Raw genomic sequence first — 19,877 nt, 5'->3', positions numbered from 1 at the left:
GTAACACATGGTCTACAATTCCTGGGAGTTAAACATGGTAAAGGTAACACATGGTCTACAATTCCTGGGAGTTAAACATAGGTAATGGTTACACATGGTCTACAATTCCTGGGAGTTAATCATGGTAAAGGTAACACATGGTCTACAATTCCTGGGAGTTAATCATGGTAAAGGTAACACATTGTCTAAAATTCCTGGGAGTTAAACATATGGTAACGGTAACACATGGTCTACAATTCCTGGGAGTTAAACATATGGTAAAGGTAATACATGGTCTACAATTCCTGGGAGTTAAACATATGGTAAAGGTAACACATGGTCTACAATTCCTGGGAGTTAAACATGGTAAAGGTAACACATGGTCTACAATTCCTGGGAGTTAAACATAGGTAATGGTAACACATGGTCAACAATTCCTGGGAGTTAATCATGGTAAAGGTAACACATGGTCTACAATTCCTGGGAGTTAATCATGGTAAAGGTAACACATGGTCTACAATTCCTGGGAGTTAAACATATGGTAACGGTAACACATGGTCTACAATTCCTGGGAGTTAAACATATGGTAAAGGTAATACATGGTCTACAATTCCTGGGAGTTAAACATGGTAAAGGTAACACATGGTCTACAATTCCTGGGAGTTAAACATAGGTAATGGTAACACATGGTCAACAATTCCTGGGAGTTAATCATGGTAAAGGTAACACATGGTCTACAATTCCTGGGAGTTAAACATGGTAAAGGTAACACATGGTCTACAATTCCTGGGAGTTAAACATGGTAAAGGTAACACATGGTCTACAATTCCTGGGAGTTAAACATATTGTAAAGGTAACACATGGTCTACAATTCCTGGGAGTTAAACATGGTAAAGGTAACACATGGTCTACAATTCCTGGGAGTTAAACATAGGTAATGGTAACACATGGTCAACAATTCCTGGGAGTTAATCATGGTAAAGGTAACACATGGTCTACAATTCCTGGGAGTTAAACATGGTAAAGGTAACACATGGTCTACAATTCCTGGGAGTTAAACATGGTAAAGGTAACACATGGTCTACAATTCCTGGGAGTTAAACATAGGTAATGGTAACACATGGTCAACAATTCCTGGGAGTTAATCATGGTAAAGGTAACACATGGTCTACAATTCCTGGGAGTTAAACATGGTAAAGGTAACACATGGTCAGTTCAGGAAAGTATTCATCAGATTTACTCTTTTTTTTAACAAAGGATGCTTTAGTTGCACTTTTACGAACTCAAGACAGCAAATACACCAGTCATGGAAATATAATACTAACTGATGGTCATAGAAATCATTCTTAGTAACTTTTAGCCCACTTTCCATTAACATGTTTTATCGTTCATGTTTCTACGCGTGGAAATGTGCTTTTCCATATCTGGTTATGTAGAAAATTTGACATTGTTGGAGTGAACTTTAAGCCAAAAACTAAATGCTTCATGTTATGAAGTCAACACGCTAAAAAAAAATTGTGCACAGAAAAATCACTCACTGCTCACCTGGATTTCTTTCAGTGCGCCGAATACCCGCGCGTGGAATCGCATATATGGAAAAGGCTCTATGTGAATGCATTGTATTGATAATGGAAAGCGGGAATACACGTGCATGGAATCGCGTATATGGAAAAGCTGCTATGTGAATGCATTGTATTGATAATGGAAAGCGGGAATACACGCGTGTGGAATCGCGTATATGGAAAAGGTTCTATGTGAATGCATTGTATCGATAATGGAAAGCGGGAATACCCGCACGTGGAATCGTGTATATGGAAAAGGTTCTATGTGAATGCATTGTATCGATAATGGAAAGCGGGAATACCCGCTCGTGGAATCGTGTATATGGAAAAGGTTCTATGTGAATGCACTGTATCGATAATGGAAAGCTGCTATGTGAATGCACTGTATCGATAATGGAAAGCTGCTATGTGAATGCACTGTATCGATAATGGAAAGCTGCTATGTGAATGCACTGTATCGATAATGGAAAGCTGCTATGTAATGCACTGTATCGATAATGGAAAGCTGCTATGTGAATGCACTGTATCGATAATGGAAAGCTGCTATGTGAATGCACTGTATCGATAATGGAAAGCCTTACAACTATTCCTTCTTCTTTTTTCAGGGGCAGGACTTGGCCCAGTGATACAGTGCTCGCTCGATGCGCGGTTGGTCTGGGATCGATCCCTGTCGGTGGGCCAATTGGGCTATTTCTTGTTCCAGCCAGTGCACCAGGACTGGTATATCAAAGGCCGTGGTATGTACTACTCTGTCTGTGGGATGGTGCATATAAAAGATCCCTTGCTGCTAAACGAAAAGAGTAGCCCATGAAATGGTGACAGCGAGTTTCCTCTCTCATTATCTGTGTGGTCCTTAACCATATGTTTGACACTATATAACCGTAAATAAAATGTATTGAGTGCGTTGTTAAATAAAACACTTCTTTCTTTTTTCTTTTTTTTTTCTTTTTTTACACGCTCTCCCACAAGAAATCTATCCCAGATATAAAAGAATTGAAAATTTTAAAGGTCCTTAAATTAAATAAATTTCATCATTTTCAAATAACATATTACTACCATGAAAGTACTTACCACATGATGAACCTACAAAACTGGTTGCACATAATTTGTGTAAGTGTGAGTGGAGAACATGCAATGAGAATACTTATATAAAAAATGTTTTAAATATGTGTAGTTGTACCTAAAACATCTGACAGTTATTAATTAGCACACAGTATTTGCTATATTAGTAAGGTTGGTAATATCAAAGACCAGCCATCTAGGAGCCAGATGGCGTCAACTTCTATTTTTTATATAGATAGTATGAAATGTTTTAGTCACCAGATGAAAAAGAATTGTTGCATATGCGATCAAATCGGTCGCAATGTGCAAGGCCCAGACAAAATTTGATAGAATGCAAGTTGCCTTAATTTGTTTAAAAAAAACACAACAAAAAACCAAACAAAAAACACTAAAACTTTAACATATAACACGTGAAGAACAAAGACTGAATAACATAACATTGTAGTATTTTATTTAAAATACTAGGAATTTACTTAATAAATTTTTTTAACAGGCTAAATTAGCAACATACATGTACACATGTACATGTGCCTTTAATGTTTATGAACAAAATGCCTCAAATACTGTGAATGAGATAATATTAGGGAACATAAAATATTGCAAATTTAGCAAGGTCATACCAAACAGTAATAATTCCTGATCCTAGGTCTGGAGTGAGAAAGTTGTATATTCAGTAGAGCAGACAGCAGAATAAATCACTTGACCTCACTAATTTGAATTTTCATAACTTATGTCATTTATCTTTTAAGCACCAAGAACTAATTCATAAATCAGGACATGAAGGTGAATTTTGGAAAATATATGATATTAATATTCAAAAATTAATTCACTAACACAGCTGTCTGTTTATTTTAAGTTTTTCATTTTGTTAAGTTTTCTTCTTGTAACTGATTTTAATAAATATTGAATTAAAATATTGCATGTTCTCAAGGCTAACATAAAATTTTGATTATAGTCTTAGAGAGGAAACTTGCTACATTTTCCAAGAGTAGCAGAGGATCTTTTATATGCACCATACCATTTGTGACACCCAATAGCCGATGTGTATTTTTGTGCTGGGGTGTCAAACATTCATTCATTCATTCCATCCCAGACAGGATAGCACATACCACAGCCTTTGATATACCAGTTGTGATGAGCTTACTAGAACGAGAAATAGCCCAAAGGGTCCACTGACAGGGATCGATCCTAGACAGACCATACATCAAGTGAGCACTTTAGCACCGAGCTGTGACCCACCATCTACAAATGGATGCCTCCAGAAACTATTATTATCTCACCCTGTGTGAACTCAGTCTGATTTCTGTATGTGTCCTCCCCATAGATGTATATAACAACACAATATAGGGACAATGGTTTTATGATGAGAACTCTGTAATGTGCCACTTCGAAATTGACCACGATGAGGATGGACGTATGTCAGTGTACTCTCGCGTTACCCCCCCACCTGGGGGGACTTATGGTCTCCTACGGAGCGTTGCTGGAATACCGGGTCACGTATACCGGGTCACGGGCTTCCGTGACCTTGGTGTACGGGGACCCGGTACCACCGAAGACTGGAAGATGGAGGAGGAGGAGACGTGCGACAGGGAAGGCACAGGGGGGAGCCAAAACCGGCGGCTAAACCGCCGGCAGCGACTCCTTCTGTTGCGCCGCCAACCGCCGTACCCCGGAAGAAGACAGGATCGGAAGAGGCACCAGCCCCGGACGTCCCGACTTCAACCAAAGGTCTGACTAGACCCACTCCACAGGCCAGGACTTCAGCGCCTCCGGTTGTGCCGCCGATTATACAGGCAGCACCCGTTGAGGCGCCGGCCCGAAAGATTGCCATGGTGAAGCGGAAGGCAACCACTCCCCCGAGTGGCCAACCAGACAAGCCAGGCCCTCCGAGTCAACCACCGAAGCCGGACATGGATGGGGACGAGCCTTGGTCACTGAAGGCCGGCAAGCTAACAGCACGCCACGCTCAGCTCTCCAAAACCAACATCGAGGACGTCAACTTCCTCTTCACGCAACCCAAGCACGAGGCATTTCAACCGCTACCAACGAGCCCGACAGAGGGAGACTACTGTTTCCACCACGTCACAATGCGGGATGGCCGAGGTCTCTGTTTTACAGTACGCCGAAAAGGAATTTACAACCAAGGACTGCTACTCCCAGAAATGGACAACCCGACCATACATCGAATGATCAAGATCACAGCCGGGGAAGAGTACCGCTCAACAGCCAAGGCGCTAGCAGCATCCCCATATCGGTCGGTCATCCCGCATTTTGACGCTGTTAACTTCATCGGAACACCGTGACGTGCTCCCCTTTGCCAACCTCCTTCACCTCCGTGAGTACCAACTTTTTTTTGGGGCTAGTTAGACTTTAAACGTTTTGGAAGCAGTTCAAAATTCTTATGTTTATTTTTTTTATAAGCAGTCTAACGCATTTTACTTTGGCGCCCGTTCAATTGCTCAAATCACCTTAAAACCTTTTGGCTGAGCAGTCCTACCTACTTTGGGTTAAATTTTAGAGTCCGGACATGTCTAGGTATGCAGTTAATCTTCATAGACTTAGGTAAAAAACAGGCTTCACCGAGGAATCGAAATTCAGCCAATCAGAGCACGGCTCCCACTCGGTGTACTTCAAGCTTTATGAAGTGTCTGCTATTTGGTCCGCGCTGGCGTAGACCGTACTAAATGGCTTTTTTCCAAATTCTGCCCACTTCAAACTTACCCCCCCCCCTCCTGCTCCGGAGTTAGTCACTGGCGATGTCAGAGGCTAAATCCGTGGTGGGCGTGCCTGAACCATGATGGATAGGGGCACGTAAAATTAGTTCCCATCCCATCTGTAATGTGCATACCATCTAACATCTCATCTGTAAAATGAACGAAGAAAATGGCAACTTAAGTTGTTCGTTTCAGATAAAGCAGAATACTTAACCAGAGGAAATGAATCTAGCTCAGTTTGTATAGAGTGTTTGCCTGAGGTGCCTGGGTCAGAGCACTGAAATCTCCTTGGTGAACCCATTCTCTGATTGGGTTGTCTCCCTCATCCCAACTAGTGCTCCATGACCCGCATATCAAAGGCCATGGTATGTGCAGTCCTGTATGTTAAAATGAATATAAGAAATCACTTGCTGCTAGCAGAGAAATGTTGTGGGTTTCCTATATATACACTGTATGTGTCAAAAGTACAAAATGATTATTTAATCAATGTGTTCTAGTGGCGTTATTAAACAAAACAAACTTTAACTGTTAACCTTACCTACACAAACATTTTCAGCTCATTTTAGTGGCACGTTTCAAGCATATTGTTAACAGTACCTGGAATGCTGACATAGTCACGTATTATGTAGATCCAATCAAAGTACATAAACTAACAGACCACAAAAAAAAAAAAAAAAAAAACACTTCATAATTAATTTGTTCATGAATCTGACTGATAGTTATATTAAGGTCTCAATTTAAAGTTAGGAACACTTTCAGTGTTATGCTACAGTGTATGGTATATTGTCAACCTACAGAGATGACAAATAAATTACAAAAACTGAGTAAAGTTAAAACCTTGTCATTCAACACTTTAGTAGCAATGGCAATAATGTGTATATAATTACTGGAATAATGAGACAGAGTGAAAATGTGCATCAAGGCTATCAATATAATAATATTAGTTGTCTCTTTCTATTACAAATGGATTTTTAAAACTTTCTCTGAAAATACAAGTTCTGATAAAAACTGATGTTGCAAAAAGGTTACAGAGACTGAGTAACTGGTTAGCTGGATTCAATCTTGTGCTAAATTTCAGGTGCAATTTATTTTACATTTATTTATGTATGAAGGTTCATGCATACGAACACACATGCTGCTAATGGCCCATTTAAATGTAATTATCAAAGTAGCATGCATGTGCATAAATTAACATGTACGTATTAATGGAGCATTACCTACAAATGTATGTGTTTTAGTGTGCAGGGGTCCATTTCACTAAACATCTTAAGTTTACATCTGCTACTAGCAGTTATATATATACTAGTCATGCGTTTACATGTGTTACTAGCAGTTATATATATACTAGTCATGCGTTTACATCTGCTACTAGCAGTTATATATATACTAGTAATGCGTTTACATGTGCTACTAGCAGTTATATATATACTAGTCATGCGTTTACATCTGCTACTACCAGTTATATATATACTAGTCATGCATTTACATCTGCTACTAGCAGTTATATATATACTAGTCATGCGTTTACATCTGCTACTAGCAGTTATATATATACTAGTTATGCGTTTACATGTGTTACTAGCAGTTATATATATACTAGTCATGCATTTACATCTGCTACTACCAGTTATACATGTATATATACTAGTCATGCGTTTACATCTGCTACTACCAGTTATATATATACTAGTCATGCGTTTACATCTGCTACTAGCAGTTATATATATACTAGTCATGCGTTTACATCTGCTACTAGCAGTTATATATATACTAGTCATGTGTTTACATGCGTTTGGCATCAATTTCACTAAACATCGTAAGTTTACATCTGCTACTAGCAGTTATATATATACTACTCATGCGTTTACATGCGTTTGGCATCAATTTCACTAAACATCGTAAGTTTACATCTGCTACTAGCAGTTATATATATACTAGTCATGCGTTTACATGTGTTTGGCATCAATTTCACACAGACAATTACTTCATTACAGAAGCTGTGTTGTAACTATATTTGTTGAACTATAATAGTAATAAGAATTGTGGTTTAGTCACAGATTTACGTGCAAAACAAGGCTTACAATGTTTAGTGAAATTGGGCCCTGTTTGTTAGTGAAGTGAAATATTAAGCAAAAGAAACAAACACATATGGACAAAGGCCTCAGACCGAGGTTGATATTTATTTCTTGTACTCCATAAATTGTATCATCGATTTGATTGATGGTACTCATTGATCAATGCCACAGGGACTAAAGTGCAATATCCTGATTTACTAGCTGACAAAACTACAGCACAGCACATATGAGTGTAATGGAAACCTATCTGATGTAACATTAACCCATCAGAAATCTGGCATATAATAACACTATAAGACGTCACATGAACTTACCTTCGTCTAGCGAACTCCTGTTCTGTATCAGGAATATCTGAAAGTTAAAACAACACCCTTTATACGATTTAAACAACACAAGCATCACACATGCCCTGTCACTATAGTCCACACGTCGGTCACCACAGTCCACACGTCGGTCACCACAGTCCACACATCTGTCACCATAGTCCTCACGTCTGTCACTACATTCCACACATTGGTCACCATAGTCCACGTCTGTCACCATAGTCCACACGTCGGTCACCATAGTCAACACATCTGTCACCATAGTCCACACGCCTGTCACTATATTCCACACATTGGTCACCATAGTCCACATGTCTGTCACCATAGTCCACACGTCTGTCACCATAGTCCACATGCCTGTCACCATAGTCCACACATCTGTCATCATAGTCCACACGTCTGTCACCATAGTCCACACATCTGTCACTATAGTCCACATAGTCCACACGTCTGTCACTATAGTCCACGTCTGTCACCATAGTCCACACATCGGTCACCATAGTCCACATATCGGTCAAACAGCAGTTTCAGTGTTAAACAGTATTTTGTTATTTGATTGTTACAACAGATCACCCTTGTTACGTTTCCTCCTGTTACATGCCATTCTTTGATACTAACTTATACAGGAATTATCAATGGGCTGACAAGGGTAGAAACCATATCTTCAAAATAAGAATATGACTCCATACTCTCAAGGGGCGAGACGTAGCCCAGTCTTAAAGCGCTCCCTTGATGCGCGGTCGGTTTGGGATCGATCCCCGTCAGTGAGCCCATTGGGCTTTTTCTTGCTACAGCCAGTGCACCACGACTGGTACATCAAAAGCCGTGGTATGTATTATCCTGTCTGTGGGATGGTGCATATAAAAGATCCCTTGCTGCTAATCGAAAAGAGTAGTCCATGAAGTGGCGACAGCGGGTTACCTCTCTCAATATCTGTGTGGTCCTTTATCATATGTCCGACGCCATATAACCGTAAATAAAATGTGTTGAGTGCGTCGTTAAATAAAACATTTCCTTCCTTCCATACTCTCAAAATTGTAAGTGTCATTTTCTTTTAAAAGATTTTACAATGGTATACATATTCCTGTTTTCTTTTCAAGGAGTTGGTGAAACACAGACTTCAACAATCATTCATTATTAGTAAGACAACATATCATAGCTTTGTGTCTTTGACATAAAACATACAATGGTGGTGACCATCTCTTGTGGTTGGGATACAATCATCTCCACACCCTCAAAAAATGTCCTGGCAGAAATCCGGTCTTTGTCATTTACAAATATATTTCATGTATCTTCCATTGAAGTAAAGAAGTGTCCAGTGTTTTGTGTTACAAATTATTAAAAGACCATTACAACAGACATATAGTAAACTAAATAATTACAATGTATGAAGCTGGATCGCAATAACTATTGGTATCAATAACACATGCGTTTATTTAAACTGTAGGGTCTGTTTGTATTATGGATTAATAAATTATGTATATTGTGAGACGAGATTGAAATTTTGAAAACAAGGCAGAACATACCTGGCAGTAGTTTACAAGATTTTGTATAAAAACTGACAAGCCAGATATTTTAAATACTTTAATTCACTTACCCTTACGCAAGGACCGATTACTCCACATAGCGTGATGAACTACTTGTGGAATACTAACACACAGACAGGACAATGCATACCACAGCGTTTCATAAACCAACTGCAGGACGCAAATAATCCAAATACATAAAGGATTAGACTATTCGATCAGATGGTGAGTAATGTATGAATTATGGGAGTCATTACAGATTTTTAACACATGTTGCTGCATATATATATATATATATATATATATATATATATATATATATATATATATATATATATATATATACACACTAGTATATATTTCAAAGACGTATGACTTTAGGCAACTGACACAGCGTGAAGTACATTATAACGTAAGTTGTATACAAGTAATACAATAACAGTCATAGCTAAATCAATAAAACCTTCCCAAACATGTAACAATATGACTAAACCAATATCAACCTGAATACTGTATGTGTGGCTTATATTTCCTCCATTTTTTAAAGAATTTGAAATCCATGATATAAAAAATGGTAAAAATATACCACAAAGTGTTGTATTACTGTGATCAGTTTAATAGTGAATGAAGTGACGTGGAATATCTCTCGTAATTAACAGGTAGATGTACGGTGTGTATATGTATATCACACATGTTGCAGCCAGTCATCTGGAATAAGTATTAATAATCCTCAGTATCGTTGGATTTATGCATAAAATGTAGGTGAGGATATTAACAAAATAATAACATACATTTATATTATAAATATTGATTGAAGCAGCAATATTACTCAGTACTAGTGTTTTTAAAGCTTGTTACAGTTTTAGTTGTTAGTACATAATGTATGAAATAAGATTAAAAATCAATATTTCACCATGTCACTGAAACCAAATTACAGACAACCTGTCCAGGCCGAGTGATTTATAATATGCATGTCACCGAGGTGGGCCTAAACTGGCTTTTTCTGGCCTAGGTGGACTGTTTTTAACTAACCAAGGGCAACTCATTATGGGTGGGCCTTCCTAAACATATGTTCACTTGGTTATCTGTATTCTAAAGCTATTTGTTTGATATTTCCCAGTTTATTATTTATTACCTTTTAGATAAATTTAATGCATTTAGATTGGTCAATAGATAATGCATACCACAAGTACACCGTGTTATTTGTGGTAAAATACAAAATTTGCCAAGGTGTACGAAATGTCACGTGATTTGCTTGACTGGTTGTACGAAAATACAAACTGCAGATGAGACCAACGATATTTTCTCCACAACGATCAACAAGCCTTACTGGTTAAATTTGTTAATAGTCTCGAATTATGAATGGGAATACCACAACTCGGTAAATTTTATTTTTACTGTTTATTTGAAAATTGTTTTGCACCTTTGGCCCAAAAATGTGCTAGACTGTAGTTTTTGACATATTAAAAGCTAATGCTAACCAGTTACCGTATTAAACCTTAGCCTAATTATCACGAACATATTTTAAGTAATAACTTGACATGCTTTTTTACAGGTTCTACAAGTTAGTATAACCTGACAAATAATTGTTTTGGCTGCAGATGTTCAATTTTTTTCAACAGGAGTAAAAAACATGCAAGATAATAAGGCGATAATGCGATTTGTTTACAAATCATCTGCTTTTGACTTTAGAATTATGTCATGTTCAGCTTCTGTTGTATGTGTTATGTCATGTTGAGTTTCTGTTGTGTGTGCTATGTCATGTTCAGTTTCTGTTGTGTGTGCTGTGTCATGTTCAGTTTCTGTTGTGTGTGCTATGTCATGTTCAGTTTCTGTTGTGTGTGCTGTGTCATGTTCAGTTTCTGTTGTGTGTGTTGTGTCATGTTCAGTTTCTGTTGTGTGTGCTGTGTCATGTTCAGTTTCTGTTGTGTGTGCTATGTCATGTTCAGTTTCTGTTGTGTGAGCTATGTCATGTTCAGTTTCTGTTGTGTGTGCTATGTCATGTTCAGTTTCTGTTGTGTGTGCTATGTCATGTTCAGTTTCTGTTGTGTGTGCTGTCATGTTCAGTTTCTGTTGTTTGTGCTATGTCATGTTCAGTTTCTGTTGTGTGTGCTATGTCATGTTCAGTTTCTGCTGTGTGTGCTATGTCATGTTCAGTTTCTGTTGTGTGTGCTATGTCATGTTCAGTTTCTGCTGTGTGTGCTATGTCATGTTCAGTTTCTGTTGTTTGTGCTATGTCATGTTCAGTTTCTGCTGTGTGTGCTATATTGTGCTAATGTTTTGGTGTGTTATGTCATGTTCAGCATTCTGTTGTAAATATGTGTTAAGTGTAAAGTTAATCGTAATTCATGGATCTTGCTATTGTTTATGTTGAGACCACATACACTTTATTCACCTTTTAACTTTACGTCTGACTACACGGTCTTTTGTTACTGGACTTTATCCTGGATAAATTACAATTGCATTTGTATTCACAATGTTGTTAATCCATAATTGCCTACATGTATGGCAAACATTAATGTTACTGCAATTCCTATTTATATTTACAAACACGATTCTTGTCTGTTGCCAAATGGTTCGTTGCATGCAGTATAAATTTTTTGTCCATGATACACTGTATTTAAAAAGGGTGTATCTACCACATACGACCAGTCGTGTTCACATAATGGACAGCAAGCAAATCGGAGGAAAGTCGTATGTGTCAGTTACATGTATGTCTATTTTCGTGCAAATTGGTATCTGTGATTCACTTATGACCATTTAAATCCTTCTGTATCGGCGATGCTGTTAGGGGCACAGCTATGATTTTTTGTGGCAATATGTAATTAGGGGTGCAAAAAAGACGTTTTAGGTTGCATCTACCGCTTACGACCATCTAGCTCTCACGAGATGATGTGTGACATAAAAAAGGTTTTTTAAGAATTAAAAACAACTTGCCTATACAGGTACCCAGCTAGTATTCATATACTTAACATGTTGCATTAGGGATATGTATTTTATGTATGTATATATGTATGTATGTATGTATGTATGTATTGATGTATGAATATCTATATATTGTATGTATGTCGAGGTTGACTATTACATACACAGATATTAACGCACTGGCGCAGGGGATAATTAAATCCTTTCTGGCCTCACAAATTGTCCCATGTATGTATGTATGTATGTATGTATATATAAATATATGTATTTGTTTATTTATTTATTTATGTGAAATACTTATACGTTTGCCATCTTGTCAAAATATATGTATAATTGTATTATGTACCTCATATGCTGTGGTTTACGGCATGAGAGTAAATAAAGTTCTGTTCTGTTCTGTTCTGATCTAAGCTCGACCTAAATGTGATAGTGCCATCTTGTGGATAACTTTCAAACTAATCCAATGTTTGGTCCTTTTTGTAGATAATATAACGGCAAAGACAATAAAATGAAAAATAAAAGGTGAAATTAATGTATTTGTAAGTGGTTTACTTACATTTTGCAGTTTAAAGGCTAACAGTTAGTATTTTGTGGAGTTTTGCGATTCCATAACGATAACATAACGATAACGATAACAATAACGATAACGATAACATAACATAACGATAACATAACGATAACATAACGATAACATAACATAACGATAACATAACGATAACGATAACATAACGATAACATAACATAACGATAACGATAACATAACGATAACATGTGCTTTTGTACACAATAACAGAGTGGACATTTTGGGTATACTATTTTAACCACAAGTTTTCCTAATGCATCTACATGGCAAAATATCATATCCAGTGCATCAAGTGATGATGCTTTTTACTAGTATGTGCATCCCTGTTTATTTACATTATATGCTGTTTTGTGAAAAATATTGGAGCTGCAATGGCTTTACCATTATTTTCCCCTTTTTGTGAAAATAGCCCATAAACAGACAGTTGTTATGCAAATAGCTACCTTTCTATTAGTATTTCTATGCTGTTAGGATATATGGGGTTAATCATTGTTAAAATATATGGGGTTAATCATTGTTAGAATATATGGGGTTAACTTTAAATTCGTAGTTCAAGTTCAAGGGGGTAAATTAAGCCATATAAAATAGTTTCTACTTGGGAGGGGAGATACTGGTCCGGATGTGTGTAATTAGCAAACCCGTGTCTCTCTCAGTGCTGAGATAAGAGCGTTTATGTTTAATTGTTGGCACCAGGGAGGAAGGGCTAACCTTGTCAGCACACATTAATTTGCATACTGTTTTTCTTTGCTTGTTTTATATATTGCTGTAGTTAGAAATAAAATCAGTTTTCACTTGGTCTCTTTGGTTGTCTGATGGTGTCAGATGGGTAGTGATCTTAGAACTTAACATATGCTTCAAATGAGCACTAAACTGGCCGATAAGTAGCTTAGTTTAACGCACATGCATCGAAATCTGTAGTATGCATCAGCAGTAAATACTGTTAACTACGTAACCTGTTTCAGTGAGTGAAACGTTTAGTGGTATAGCTTACAGCAACTTTCCAACACAAAACATGTATGTTAACTTGTTCAACAAAACATGTACATGTGTACTTATAGTAAATTATAAAACATATATTTTAAATATTTTAAGGCAAATTACAAAATGGAGTTCTCGAGAACCAATCTTAACAGACATTTTAAGAAAACGAATATAACAATTCTGATGTCTTGCAATTGTAATATACGTTGAGCAAATGAATGGTTATATTGGTAAAATTCTGAGTTTTAATAAATATATGAACAGATATTCAGAAAGATATTATGTTAAAACATATAAGGACCATATATTTTTGACAAGTATCTGTAAAGATAGTTTTACCATCAGATGTTGTGACAATCATTTGACTTCAATAACCAGATAGCAGTACAGCTAAGAGAGAAATAATTTTTAAAATGGAGTTTTCTTTCAAATTAGTCTTTGAAAAAAGGTATCAAGAAATGTGCTGTGTTTATGAGTGTGTTAAGTTCAATCTTGCTTTCTTTGCTCATTTTAACTTTTTCTTTCTTTTTTTTTCCTTCTTTTTTTTTAAAATATAGTTTACTGACCCCAGAAAATAAATATAGTAGTGCCAGAGTTGGGGGCGTGGTATCGCTACTTTACAGTCATTTAATATGTTAAACATTGTACATAAGTGAATAGTAATTATATATAGTTTATAGTTTTATGGGGTTAACAGAGAAGCTAGAAATAATAGAAATAAAGAGAAGGAAGGAGAGAAAGAAAGAAGAAAGAAAGACTGAAGAATAGAAAAAGTAAATTAATTTAAAGAATAAATTTTAAAATAGAAAATAGTACATTTATCATTATCATCACCACTACCATCGTTACCATTGCCATTACTACTCGTACTACTGTATTATTATTTCACATGTATAGGGAGAATGTATAAGTTGTAATTTAACTTAAAATCAAAACAGAATACTAAAAGAAGATGGAAAGAAAATAGAGTGCATGGAAAGGTAAGAAACATGTTGTGTATGGAAGAGAAAGAAAAACATTGAAAGAAGGCGATATTGTGAAAAACAATTAAGAAGGTGTCCTTTGGACGAAATCTTTTTCAGACAAGCTAAATCATTCAATAAAAAGGTCAAGCCAAGGAATCCATGTTTTATGGAATGTTTCATAGCGACAATTTTTAAAAAGAATAAAAAAATTTACATCAAATTTAGATTTTTAACATATTTTTAACTTGTTTTAACTTTATTTTTACAAATATTTCTGTGAATATGACAGACATTTGTGTACTTTCCCCATGTAAAAGCCAACAACGTCAGAAATATTCAAATGTACATACTGTTGCGCACAAACGACGCAGCCACCGAAATAGGTCAATGAACGAGTTGTTAACAATGTTGTTCGGACTTAGCGATATGGGCTATGTCAAAGTGAAGAAACAATTTTATCATTTTAATTTTAATTTAATATGTTTTAAGCAAAGAAAAATACGCAATGAGTAATTGTCTACAGCGTTTGCCTCTAGGTAGTAACCTTAAATTTAAATTTTAAAATACGTCGTAGTCAGTGTTTCTGCCAGAACTAAATTTTTGGGTATGGCACTATGGAACTGAATGCAACTACAGTCAGTAGAGGGTATGGGGGGCCTCCCCAAGAAAGAAAATGGGTTACGTTTAGGGCTAGGATTTAAAACAATCATACAGTAATGATAAGAGTAATTAATTTTGTTAAAATGTTAACTTTAAAAAGAAAATCTGCCAAAAAATTGGGTACGGAGCCAGACCAGGGGTGGGAAAAAATTAAATTGTCAATCGGTCCCGTGGGGGGGGGGGGGGGGTGTGTGTGTGTGTGTGTGTGTGTGTGTGCATGTGAAGAAAGGAATACAAATAAAAATTATAAAATCATTAAAAGGTGATATTTGCCAAATAGTGTTTTAAAAACGAAATCATAGTGGCATTTGTATATTTTTATCTTGAATCATGAACGCGAAATGATAAACATAAAAGAAAAACAAAATGTTTGATCACATCGGTGAAAAAAACGAATTATATATATTTTACATAATGGAATAAATAATATAAAAAAAGGAATAAAAGTTATGCATTTTAACTCCCATATATATATAAAAAGTACCAGTATTCAGTACTATCCTGAAAATTAAAGTGCTGTGCCAGACCATACACTAAAATTTCAAATTCCATAATTAAATGCTTTCTTAATTCATTGCAATAATATTTGACACCGATATGTAAATCAATAATTACGAAAATGCCCCATAAAAGTATTAAAACATCACTCCCGTAGAACACTGCCGGAAACGACCGAGTAAAATTCTCGGTAAAAACAGTTGCCTGTAAATAGCCGTTACATCACGAAGGGAACGCGCTTCAATGAAACCTACCACGAGATGACTTCCAGCGCAAGCGAAAGTGGAACCGACAGCGACGGCCAAGCTCATTGATCATGCGATTCTTCTTTCGATGATGAATAGTGTAGTAATGACGACTGGACTAATATTTGTGCAACACAACAAATAATGCCTTATCAGTTTGAACCTGGAACATCTTCCGACGAACCACCGGCCTGACAGATGACGATGAAAATGGTCGTGGAGACAGCTTACCACTAATTTACAACTTTTATTCTTGTTTTGTTCTTTAGCTTTTCGTGCGAATTATTTTGCTACACTGTATATTCTAATACTTGTGATGTAGTAGAAAAGACGATAAATAACTCTTGAATTCTACGAGTCAAGTGGACCCGATATCGGTAATTTCAAGAAATAAACAAAAAAGACTTTTAGTCCATCCCATCCCTCTATGAAGATGGGTTTTTTTGTGAATAATTTCAGTTTAGTTTGACGTAAAAAAAAGAAGTAAGTGTTTTGGAAATAACAAAAAAATACTATTTTTTGTGTGCAGTTGTTAAAACAGTCTGCTCAGAAATAAATAACTTATAGCACATTCCATAGTATGAAAAAAGGTTTTCTCTGTGGGAAGGTATAGTAAAATTAATTTAATGTATTTTTTTTTTTACAAAAAAAACCCTACATTTTTGTAGGATGCGACGGACTAGGCTATAGATACTTGTCTGTACTTTATTGTTTTAATGTTCACGAACTGTAAAGAAAAATCTCACAAATGAATGAGATGCAAACGACAACAAATCGGATCTCGATGATTGCACGAACCGTGCATGAGAAAACAAACTGACCGGAGTTGAAAACATAACGCAATTTGGGACATTGATGATATGCACCCCAAGGTCGTTTCGGTGTGGATGGCGTCGGCTTGTTGTCATTTGTTTTGTGTAACAGAAAAATTGTTGGTACGGTATCTGTTTTTTAAAAGCCATAACACATGGTATTCCCATATCTCGCTTAAGCCGACAAGCCAGTTCGGATGAATCGCAACTAAAGTGTCTGCTGTTGCAACGGTCTTCGCATTTTCTTCCTGTCCAGTATTTCCACGTTGTTTTAATCAAATTCACACACAGCTTTCTCACAGCAACATTACTAGGAAATGCGTGAAGACTAAATTTATCGGTTTTTGTATTGCTACAGCCGCCACCAACACGCCGTTTCACCATAATAAACACAAAAGAAGCAATGAACAATGGCGCTGACTATCGAAAGGAGTTCCCTTCATGACGTCACGGATCAAATCTTACGGAAATTCCCGAAACGAATTCAGCTGGTTCTGTTTTTCAGGAGAATATTTTTAAATGGAAAATATACCGGTATATAATTTTTTTACATTTTTTTTTATAATTTTCTAATCATATTAAATAATATCTTGATTGATATAGCTCAATACATCATACATCTGGAACAGCACTTTAATAAACAATAACACCGTTGGAGCGTTTGACAACTTAAGCTAGCACACGTTTAGACAAAGCAATTAATAACGTTGTCGCCGATTGGATGACATTTGACCTCTCCTGCCTCTAAAGATAGCCGGTTTAGCTATTCCAGCTCACTCCCACTTTAAAAAAAAAAGGTATAAACATTTTTTTTTAATTTTAAAGTCCTTTATAATTATTTGATACACTAAATTGAACAGTCAAGAAACACATTTATAGATTATTTCAGAATATTTTATGCTATTTCAAGCAGTTTTGTATTTCACAACAGCCTCTTGCCTTGGAGTCGGGACTCGGACACTCGATCCACACTGGCGACAGAGCTCTGTACACAGGCGTTGTTGAAATGTGTTGATTGTGACCAGTTGCAAACTCTGGGTCCTTTGTTTTAATTGGTAGCTTTTTCACCAAGAATGATGTTATTGTTAACATCTATTTTATCTCGTGACCAGCTCAGCGGCTTTGACAAATGTCTAGCCTAGTGGCAGTAGATTGATTGTAGGTCCGACTTATGGCAGACTTTTTAAAATCACAGATGTCTGAAACACCAGTCAGTTTGACCACTATTTATTTATTTATTATTATTTTAAATCATGCACAAGATACCAGTGTCTAGGCAGGCCGATCCAATTGGCGGATGGGAATTTGTTCCTATAATAGAAAAGGACAGGTGCTTCGGACCGACAAAAATGACAAAAGTGTGACCGGCAAACGCATGTTTTTAAAAAATAATTTCGGTCTCAGAGATCGAGAATCGGTCCAAGACTGGGGAAAGAGGCCTTTTCCCCACCCCTGCGCCATACCCATTTTACTCTAGTAGTGTTTAAAAAAAACAAGGGTCCATCACTTTTAATAAAAACTATGGTGTGACATCTAAATTTGTTCGTCTAAAAACATTTTGTTCGTCTAAAAACATTCTTTACCATCGATTCAAACATGTCTTACCATTGTCTTTTTGGACAAAATACTGTACGTCTGCGTTGTCCATGCTTACAAACTAAAGAAACTGCTGACAGAAATAAAAACACGTTTGATAGCATTCTTTAGATGTTTGACACAGACGCTTGGAAACTTTACCGGAAGTTAGTGTCTGCTACATATTTCTTGAGTAATTCACACCTTTTCAATAAAGCACCAATGTCGATAACTATTTTTGTTCGTTGTTGTAACAGTGACAGGTCCGACAGTTGATTAACGCAAAATGGCCACGGCAGCCTGTTGATTACATGGATATTATGTGTATATTTTTTGCGAACAGCTATGTATATACTGTTGTAAGATTATTAAAAATATAAAACAAACGAAGACAGTGATATACTGACAGTGATACATCAAAGTCACACAGTACACAGATTCGTTTTATTACATGTAGTTTAATTAATGTTCCAAGCTCAGTATCATTTACCAACTTTATTCATTTTCATTTATACTTATTTTAGAACGTATATCGAATTACGCTTCAAGCACGCTGTCCTGGGCACATACCTCAGCTATCTGGTCTGTTAGTGATATAGTGAAAAAGAAAGTTTTTGGTTAACGACACCACTAGAGCACATTGATTGATTAAGTAATCATTGGTTATTGGATGGCAAATATTTAGTAATTCTTAGTGAAAAAAAGTCATTGTAGTGGCATTACACTTAACCCATTACCCATTGAGTTTGTCATACTCACTCTGGGAGGGAGGCAGAACCGGCGTATCATTTAATTTGCTCTCCCCAAGAATATGCACTCCCCAGTCATTATTATACGTATAATTTGCACTTCCCCAGTTATTATATGTATAATATGCACTCCTCTTGAATTATTTGCACTCCCCTAGTTATTATTATACATACAATGTACTCTCCATTACTATGTTTGAATACTGAATACACTCATGGTCTCTTAAAGGAACTTTGGATTGATAATAATTTAAGTGTTATTCAGTGAATACAATCCACATTCATTATTAGTCCCCTATCAGTCCAATCAGAAGGGTTATCTATAGGTTTCATCTCCATCCTTCTGTCTGTCTGTCTGGAGTCTGTCCGTCCATCTGTCCCACAAAGTTTTGTGGATAGGTTTTTTCCACAATGCCTCAAGATATTGAGATGAAATTTGGTATATAATTTCATCATATATCATTAGAGATCAAGTTTGACTTTCATGACGATTTACACATTTTGACCGAATTATGGTCCTTGAACATAGGGGATAGGGAAATATGTTTTCAGTACACCCACCCACCCACCCAGCCACACACACACACACACACACACACAGATACACACACACACACACACACAGACACACAGACACAGACAC

The 19,877-nt window shown here is 36.5% G+C and overlaps 1 protein-coding gene across 2 annotated transcripts in view; it reads right to left on the bottom strand.

The window, feature by feature from the left end:
• LOC121378490 (caspase-3-like) overlaps positions 1-18,647 on the bottom strand; it is a 132,991-nt gene extending 114,344 nt beyond the window's left edge. The window contains exons 1-2 of one of the 2 annotated variants that reach the window (XM_041506682.1): positions 18,516-18,647; positions 7,707-7,743 (exon numbers count right to left, since the gene is read on the bottom strand). In XM_041506682.1, the coding sequence (XP_041362616.1) occupies positions 7,707-7,743; positions 18,516-18,558 (80 nt within the window). In that variant the 5' untranslated portion in view covers positions 18,559-18,647. Of the gene's footprint in view, positions 1-7,706; positions 7,744-9,744; positions 9,854-18,515 lie in introns of those variants that run through there. The other variant, XM_041506681.1, reaches the window with a different exon arrangement.
• Positions 18,648-19,877: the final 1,230 nt, after the last annotated feature.

This window comes from Gigantopelta aegis, chromosome 8, assembly GCF_016097555.1.
Source record: "Gigantopelta aegis isolate Gae_Host chromosome 8, Gae_host_genome, whole genome shotgun sequence".
Lineage (NCBI taxonomy): Eukaryota > Metazoa > Mollusca > Gastropoda > Neomphalida > Peltospiridae > Gigantopelta > Gigantopelta aegis.
Note: the sequence above shows the minus strand (reverse complement) of the source record. Positions and strands in the feature narration are given on the sequence as shown.